Genomic DNA, 9694 nt, shown 5'->3' on the forward strand with positions numbered 1-9694 from the left:
CTGTTTTGTATAAGCAGTAGATTTTTTGACAGAATATCTAACGGTTCAAATACGCTGTTGGGACTCATATGGTTATTTAAAATAATATTTCAAGAGTAAATTAAAAAAAGAAGTACTCTAAATGTCTGAACAATAATACATTTGAAATATGTGTATATTATTCTTAAATTCATGTTCTTAAATGAATGTCCATGTACATACTGTATCTAAAATCATATTTACATCAGAATCTGTAATTGACACGACATGACCCAACTTATTCTCCTTGCATAAAGGGTTTAAAGGTCATTAAATCATAGTGCTGAATTTATTTTCAACTTCTTTGTTCTTATTTTGTTCACATAGAAAAAAACTAGAATTCAAATGTCTTACAATTTTTTTTTCTAGTTACATCATATTTGCCTATATACATGTACTGTTCTTTGTTTCTATAATTACAACACTTTTATGTAAGTACCCAATTAAAGAAACAATAATAGTAAGGATAAGATAAGCCAGATTGTGGAGCAGATGCTTCGCCTGGGCTTATATGCAATATGGTGAGCCCACTTGTGTCAGCAACTGCTGACTCGTGAGTGTTGACTCAATCTGAGCTTGGTCCTTACCCACTGTGGTGCTTACCCACCGTGGTGCCCAGCCAGGCGACAGCAGAAGCTCACAAGCTTGGATGGGCTCAATCTGCCGACCACGGGGATGTGAGGCTGGTGCATTATCACTGTACTAGCCTGACTGCTAGCACAATAAAAGTCCTTGAACACATTCATATCAACATACTGACTGACAACAGCAGAGTATACTAATCAATATCAATACAAAAATATTCAACGTATAAACATTTTCTCTGCAATTGTGAAAAAGAAATGATATAAAATACCTACAAACTAAGACCACAAATAATGCTATAAATTACCTTGTATCACTTGACTGCACATTGACCTTGTCAAAGTATTCTATAGTAACTTTTTACAATTTTGTAAAAAAAAAATCTCAACAAAATTTAGGATCTCAAATGAAAGGTTAATTTGAACTTGTGTAGGTATATAAAAAGTTGAAGTGAGAAACATAAAGAACACTGAAGAAAAATAAGGATAACATGCAATAACAGAAATAAGTTTCTTTCATTCTTGTGATTTTAAAGATATCAAAGCCAAAGTAATAATGTATAAAATAGTTCCAAAACTATCCCTTCCTTCACATAATATTTGAACATCCCTTCCTTCACATCATATTTGAGCATCCCTTCCTTCACATCATATTTGAGCATCCCTTCCTTCACATCATATTTGAATGTCTGTACAATACAATGAGTATTATATAAACTACTACTTTTAGAACTATTGTACTGCAACTATGTAATCCTTTAGAAAATCACAATAAAATAGTCTACATAGTATTCATTTATCAAACATTGCTTTTAGTCTATTGAAATCTTCATTATTTGATTGAGACCTCTGGACAGTACCTTTAGCTTTTGTTTCCATTTCTGTTTCAGGACCATTTTCAGGAGATTTAACTTCTGGTTGTTTTTCACTTTCAGAATCAGACCTACTGACAATTTGTTCAACTTCTGATTGTTTTTCACTTTCAGCATCAGACATACTGATAGCAGGTTCAACTTCTGGTTTTGTTTTAGTTTCAGATATCTTTTCATTTTCTTTCTGGTCAGATTCTATAAAGAATGAATCTTTTACAGGTTCTCCATCACTCAAAAGTAATGTTTTTGAAGACCCACTGCTCTGAACTGTCTCCTCTTTCTTCTCATAGTCATCAGTATGACTATCAGTTACATCATTTCTGGCAATGTCATTCTTGGCTTCTTGTTGGGTTTCACTACTATGTTCAGTCAGTGAATTCAGGTCCTGAGATTTTTCACTAGTATTCTCCCTCTGTTTGTCTTCTTCACTAGTGAAGATCTTGCTCTCTCCTCGCTCTCTAATGGTGTCTAGACCATCTAGTATGGAGTCTTTAGTCAATACTCTCTTAAATTCTCTAGTCTGACCAGTTATTGTGGGACTTGGTAGATTTGTAACAAAACTGCTTGATTCTGTTCCTGCCAGAGCACTTTCCAGAGAATCATCACTGCCAACATAAAACAGAGTCTTATCATCCTTGTCATCTTCAGGGATCTTATTACTATCCTGTTTCTTTAATCTGGCCATGAGCTCATTCATTAATGGATCCTGTACACTCTCTCTGGGTGAAGCTTGAGCACTGGTGTCACTATCAGAATCTGGTTCATGGACTGGAATGATGATAAATTTATTACCAAGACGACGAGCAAGTGGACTATCAGGAGAAGATGGAGGAATATCATCAAAACTAGACATACGTTTCAGAGTTTTGAATGGATGCTTTCTGGATACTGGGGTGCTTGGGACACTACTTGCTGATAATCCCTTTCCTGCTTGAGGGAGTGGTGGTGGTATTGGTGGTGGGGAAGAGAGAGGAAGAACAGGTGCAGAGGCAGAACCCTTTAATGAAGATTCATTATCAACTTTGTCCTCTACAGGTTTTGCCTGTAATTCTAGTGGCTCTAGTTTCTTTTTGGCTTTCTTATCAACTATGGAGTACACTGGCTCAACAAAAGTACTTTGTTCCAATGGTTTCTCTTCTGTCTCTGGCTTCTCTTCCATCTCTGGTTTTTCTTCATCTCCCTGTGCACTTCTTTCCTTCTCTGCCTTTTCCACTTCAGCTTTAACATCCTCAATAGTTTGATATCCTGGATCATGGCTTGGCTTGATATCTGATTCTGTTTCTCCTTTTGCTATTTGCTCTTTATCAGCTATAACTTGAGGCAAGGATTCATAACCAGGATCAGTAGATAAACTAGAACCTTCTTCCTTTGCAGTTTTATTCTCTTTTCTTGTCTGTTCTTCATTTTCTGATGAGCTCCCATCCTCCTCAGCTCCCATGTCAGGTAAAGGAGGCAGTTCTCTTGCCTGAATGTCGCTATTTGATAATCGTTTAGTGCTGCCCGAGGTAAGATCTTGGTCATCGTCTAGAATAGATGCATTCGTCTCACTATCGATCCTCTTCTTTTCATTTCCATCAACGATCATATCCAACGAAGCTAATGCCTCCCTTATCTCATTTTCACTAACACTCCCTGTTTCCTTCCTATGAACTTCTGCAGATGTTGTTTGTCTTTCTGCTGTCACGAGCGGAGATTCTGGAAGAGGTGTTTTGGCCTTGGGAGTTTTGTGGACAGAGGTTGGCGTGTTTGGCACAGAGCTGCAAGGAGTAGCCGGCTGGATTTCAATGGTAGGTATCACCTGCAGTCTACTGTTATTTCCTTCATCTTTAATGAAGCCAGGGTTGTCTACACCTTTCCATTTACCTTTTGCTTTCAGTTCTTCTGTGCTGTTCCAAAGGCCATACAGAAAGTATATGAGGAAGCCTACATGCAAAAAAAATGAGGGAAAAGTTCAAGAAGCGGTGTTAGTGGCATGCAGCATACTATTAGTGAAAAGTTAGTTAAAAAGCCAAAAGTATACAAGCTGTGCATTGTGCAGATGCGTGCAAAACATTCAATCAAACAATTTAACTTTATCCGAGAGCATTATGTATCACCATAATTTCTTCAATTAATGATAGTGCTAATAAAAAAATATATATATTATTATTTTATAAAAAAAAAAAAAAAATACAAAAATAAACATTAAAAAAAGTAATGATGATAATTTCTACCATCAATTTCTCATCAACCCACTGAGTACCGGTGTCATGACATACATGACAGCACTGATTAGGCCCAAAAGTTGGTTGTCAGTGCCTATAGGATGCGACACCATGATCTGCTCTCAGTTGAAGCGTGCATACAATCATGAAGTATAATGGTTGTAACAGTGCTAGCTTCAGAGCTACAGGGTTCCAAAGTCATGTAATGGACTTATAGAAAAATATTGTTTGGTCTAGTCTGCCCTAACTGGAGGGCAGAGAAAACACTTTCCCATCCCTCTAATTTTTAGCTGGTACTGCCAGCATCATAAACCACCTGTGCTGACTGCCAGTTAGGCCGTCCAGCAATGGGTTAATATGTTTAAGTGATTTTTTTTCTTTTTTTATTAAATCAATTTTTGACAGATGTTCAGCATGAACCCTTCACATGAAATCTTTTATTCCATGATGACATATCAGTTGCCACAAATGAAAAGGAACGTATATACATAAAACATTAGAAAAAAAATCAAATGAATACTAATAAAATTTGAAATTTGACCTCATATTCATTCTGTTTGTGTGGGTGAATCTTATTCCTTACTTAAAATAATACTTAAGCATAGCCTTAGTAGTTCCATGGAAAAATGATAGTCATACTGAAAGGTTTAACAGATTTACCCTTTAATGCCAGGTGACATGTTATTACATCAAGTAGTGACAGTACGAGCAGCTGGGGACAAGATTTTTTGCCATGGCTTTCCATCTGGCAAGCGCACCAGGCGATTGGCAGTGTAGCACTTGGCCATGACCAGAGCAGGCTTACACGTTTAGACCGTATGGAGCCAAAACAGCCCCACCAGCAACAAGTTAAAGGTCACCAATGAGTAACAAAGTGAAGAGGCACTTCAAGTGAAGAGGCATTTCAAACACTACAGCGCAGACCATGTCATGGTACATGGCACAGCATCCCTCTTCACACACAAGACCAGAATCAGCTATGGCTATGGCTTCTGTAAGTAGGACAACTGTAACAGGAGCCCCAACCCCTATCTCTTGTTCACCAAATGGGTGGTAACATCTGGCAACACTGGAAATTTTCTCATACCCTGATCTGGACATGAATGCCAGCCATCAGAGTGGGAGGTCAACTCATCACCACTGAGCTAGCCAGACTAATGTACAAAGATCAATTGAACAAAGTATGTAAAATATTCAGAATGTACATTAGTGTGTGTCATACACAGTAATTCCTTGCCGAGATGGTGCTCAATATTTTCCATCAAGAAAATAAAAACCTAGGGGAGAGTTAACTACAAACAGATGCATCCTAAAGGTGGTGGATGAAGGAAACTATTAATTCTACCAAGACATGCTACATCATAAGATGTTTAGGCTGGGCTAGGCATCTTAAGATTTGAGTGTTTACTATTATTTTCTAGACTTTTAGCATGAAACATGAGTCTATATACATTATATTAGCAAATTGACAATTATTAGTATTTGGTACAATAGTTACAAGGGTCAATAGAGATAAAAGCTGGAGAGACCTGATAGGGTCTACAGTAGACAACAAAGACAGAGAGAATATAGATATCAGATGTGGGATCCAACCTGCAGATTCTCAATGGAAAATATGTAGCAATCAAACTCTATGTTAAAACACTCCAAAACAAATCCTAATGAATCATGTAGCATTCTTCAAGCAACAATGTGCTTTCATAACCATTTGAGATCTAAACTCACTGGTACTGGTTGAAACAATATTTCACCCAAAGTATTAATTTCAAATCATACATTATCACAGATGAATTTACTCCCTAATTGTACCTAAATCTAGGAAGGCATCATTTCCATGTCAGGATCAATGGGAAATCCAAGATGATATTTAATTCATACTCAGGTCCTGTTTCCATAAATATGTAAATACACTTCCTCCTGATGGTAAGAAAATTCATTTTTCTTTAAAATCTTAACCCGTTCCCGATGGGGCTATTTTGGCTTTAAATGAGCGAAATGCCAGGATATTTGAACACACAAGCCTAACGCGTCGGAATTCTCGGCCGCACTGGCCGCGAGTGAGCGCTGTGCACCCGGTCACCCGGCGTCTGACCCAAAAACCACTAGACGTGATATCTTGTCACCCGTCGTTAATGGGTTAATAAATTTGGCTACACTCAATAAAGCCATACAAATTTCCCTTTTTACACTCTAATTCCAGATGTAAAAAACTTTACCAATTAAAGTGATACACTATGCTCTGAGGTTTGGATTATACTGATACGACCAAGAAAACATGCAAATCTTTGCCATTTTTTCGTACGTTATTTTACCAAGCAAAACTAGGATTCACAGTAAGTTAAAAAAAAAAAAGGTTACCAAATATCAATTACACCTTCAGGCTATAATGCTATAAGATGCACATAAACATGGAAAAAATATTTTCACTTACCTATTGCCATCCACACTGAGAACCGAATCCATGTGGGTGGCGATAAATTAAACATCAAATACAAGTTAATGAAGGCACTGAGGGCTGGAATCCATGGTACTAAGGGCACCTGAAGAAAAAAAGTATGTACATTATTATCATAATCAATTTAACAGTTGAAGACCAAACAAAAGCACAAAACTTTTGAATCTATATATAGAAACAAAGAAGGACTGGCTTAGAATTTTTTTACTTCTTTTATTCTTTGAAGTCATTACCTTGAATGACAGTTTTTTCTTGGATTCTGGCTGCCTTGCAATGACAACAACGTTGACAAGCACCAAAACTGCCAAAATGGATACACCAACTAAAGCACCAACATCACCATCAGCAATTTCTCCCTGTAAAACCACAAGCAAGATTCCAAGTACACTTGCAAGGATACCTGTAAAAAAAAGAAAAGTACACATGTGAATTTGTTTAAACCAAAGTGAGAAATATTTAATGCAATGAGAATTTTTTCCATAGAAAGTATGAGCTATTTGCAGTTTTGCTCTTCCTTTCCTCTTTATTTTTATTTTCTTTCTCATCACTTCCCTCCTTTGTTTAAGTAAGAAAATGAGTAAGAGCATGTACCAAGAGTGAAGGTGTTGTTTGCAAGTATGAGAATTGACACATATATTTACTTTACAGCATTTGAAAATAAACAGACAAACCCCAGAAGCACCTACAAAAACTTAAAGTGGCAAAGCTGGCTAATGATGCTGTCAAGTCTGTTGGTTCTCTGAGGCCCTTGATGTTGAACAGCTGCTGGATATAATCCCTTGCCGAGTACTTTGAGTTGCTAAGACCTGGCTTGGTTTTCCCTCCTGCCTCGGTGAGACCCTGTGCATCTCCATCTTCATCTTCAGCATACCTGAAAAAGCATACTCAGTGAGGTGCACATCTTAAACAATGGTTTTCTTTCTTTTAAAATGAACATATAAAAACATAATGATGTGCAATACATTCTTTCTATATTCATGTACTACATCCAATTATTATCTTGATGCTAAAATTATTAAATATCATTCAAAATTATGTATCACAAGTACAACTAACAACACATTTTACAATAAGGCCAACCAACCTAGAAATTAAAATGACTGGCTGCAAGATATAACAATACCAGACAGTATAGCAAAGACAGAATATTGCAACATAAGCATTACTGGTATGAAAAAGGTAGTAAACAGTACTGTAACAACAACAACAACAAAAAAAGAAGTCAGATGTTTTCAACCCATTCACGCTGGCCGACATGATATGACATCATCTGAATATTTCCAACACAACTGATGATGTCCTCTGACGTCATGGACTTTCGGCTAATATACAAGTTGTACAGAGTTACGACTGTATATAAACAGTGTAGTTGCATTTTATATACATATTTTTCTTGACTTCTCAAAAAATCTTTTTGTTACCCCTTACAATATGGTGGGTGAAATTTGCTCTGAAAGGTTTAAGATTCATCAAAGCCTAATGTATTGAGAAATCTCTCAGCAGGAAGCTGTGCACACTTGCTATATTGCCAACAATAGCATTAGGCAAATACATGCCCCATTGTGAATGGGTTAAGTATATCTTTAAATACCAAGAAAAGCAAATATCCCATACAACCTGACTACAATAAAAAAAAAAGTAATATAGGGAGACAATTTTAAGGCTAGAAAATCAGTTGGCTCATAATAAGGCTTAAGTTCAGGATCATTACAAAAAACAGAAAAAAACACAGCTACACAAAAGCTCTACATCAACAACACTCCATCAATAAACAGGTAAAATCTTGAAACTCAATGCAAATAATACACATAATCCATTATCAACTAACAAAACAAAAAGACAAACAAACCAGCTATTTTCTGGTCCCTCAAGGTCTGGTGGGAAGGTTATAGCAATCAAGGCATGGAAACCTAATAGAATATATATCAAGTGAGTTAACTTTGAACAACCACAGCAGTTGCTTGGTGCATCTATGAACCAGGGAAGACAAAATACAAAGAGAAAAATCACTCAAGTAACTCCTCAAGTCCCAATGACTCTACTCATCAGTGCTACTGTTGCAAGAAAAGGTCAGCTAGAATTTTCCACTCTGTCCTGGTGTGTGCACGCTGTGCTATCCACTCTAAGTCTTGCAGATTTACACTCTATGTTCTAAGCTGTCTGAGGTGAGAGTTTCCTGTTTAGTTGATTCAATGGATACTTTCCTCCCTCATCACTCTTTGCAATAGTGATTCTTCTGTAAGTCTTTTTGATTAGGCTATCATACCTGATTGCCTTAACCTTCATGCTAAAACACTCAGGCTGATCAAGACCATTTTCCAACCATCAAATGGCTCATTATATTCAGCACATTCATTATCTTACTGCTTCTGAAACATCAAAAGCATTTATCTATCTTTCTTTCATGTACTGAGATTATTGACACAGAATGAAAATAATGATGAGTTTCATATAAAACTGATGAACACGCACACACATGCACACACACACACACACACACACACACACACACACACACACACACACACACACACACACACACACACACACACACACACACACACACACACACACACACACACACACACACAGACTCTCTCTCTTTTTTTCTGAGATTATTGACACAGAATGAATATAATGATGAGTTTCATATAAAACTGATGTTAACAACTAAACTATAACTGAATATATAAAATACACACACACACACACACACACACACACACATACACACACACAAACACATACACAAACACACACGCACACACACACCACACACACACACGCGTGTACGTACGCACGCACACACACAAACACACCACACACACCAAGCACGCACACGCATGTACGTATGCACGCACACACACACAAAAACAAACAACTAATGCATATATAAATCCAGGAAACCTAAAAATAAAACTATGATAATGACGATGATAACACACACAAGCATGCATTCATGCATATGTAAATTAACTGAAAGCCTAAAGATGAATATATAAAAATAAGAAAAATGGACAAAAACAAACAATATCTTTTATTCTCCAAACATTCTCAGTATCATAATAACAAATAAGATAATTGCCAAAAAAGAGAACAAATAACATCAAAGCTGGCCAACATACTTACGTAGATTTTAGTAACGTATACTCAGTATTCCAGTTTGTTATCTCCAAGTCAGTATATCTGAAAGTAGGAGGACATACACATAACAGACATAGTACCCACATAAAAACAGGACATACCCTGTACATATTACAGTATCTATGGTAACCAACAATTCATAAGCAGTCCAAATATATACAGGTTAAACTTTATCAGTCAGACAGTGGTCTGAATCTGGCTGTCATTTGTTTGCTTGACTGTTACCCACCCAGCTGTGGCACCAACACTGTCTTTTTTACCCTGTACTTCACTGATTTAGAAAACCCACTACTTTGATATCTGTCAGGCCACAAATTTTCAAGACTAATTTGGTCCAACCTGTACAATATGAAATGGGGAAAAAAAAAAATATATATACATAAATATATATATATATATATATATATATATATATAT

The 9694-nt window shown here is 36.6% G+C and overlaps 1 protein-coding gene across 1 annotated transcript in view; it reads right to left on the minus strand.

The window, feature by feature from the left end:
* Positions 1–306: 306 nt before the first annotated feature.
* LOC122266776 (uncharacterized) overlaps positions 307–9694 on the minus strand; it is a 17277-nt gene continuing 7889 nt past the window's right edge. The window contains exons 10-14 of the mRNA XM_086531286.1: positions 9263–9319; positions 6820–7004; positions 6367–6533; positions 6110–6218; positions 307–3397 (exon numbers count right to left, since the gene is read on the minus strand). Of these exons, the coding sequence (XP_086387412.1) occupies positions 1395–3397; positions 6110–6218; positions 6367–6533; positions 6820–7004; positions 9263–9319 (2521 nt within the window). The 3' untranslated portion in view covers positions 307–1394. The remainder of the gene's footprint in view (positions 3398–6109; positions 6219–6366; positions 6534–6819; positions 7005–9262; positions 9320–9694) is intronic.

This window comes from Penaeus japonicus, unplaced genomic scaffold (assembly GCF_977035675.1).
Source record: "Penaeus japonicus unplaced genomic scaffold, GWHDUDI00000001_assembly GWHDUDI00000035, whole genome shotgun sequence".
NCBI classification, from domain to species: Eukaryota; Metazoa; Arthropoda; class Malacostraca; order Decapoda; family Penaeidae; genus Penaeus; species Penaeus japonicus.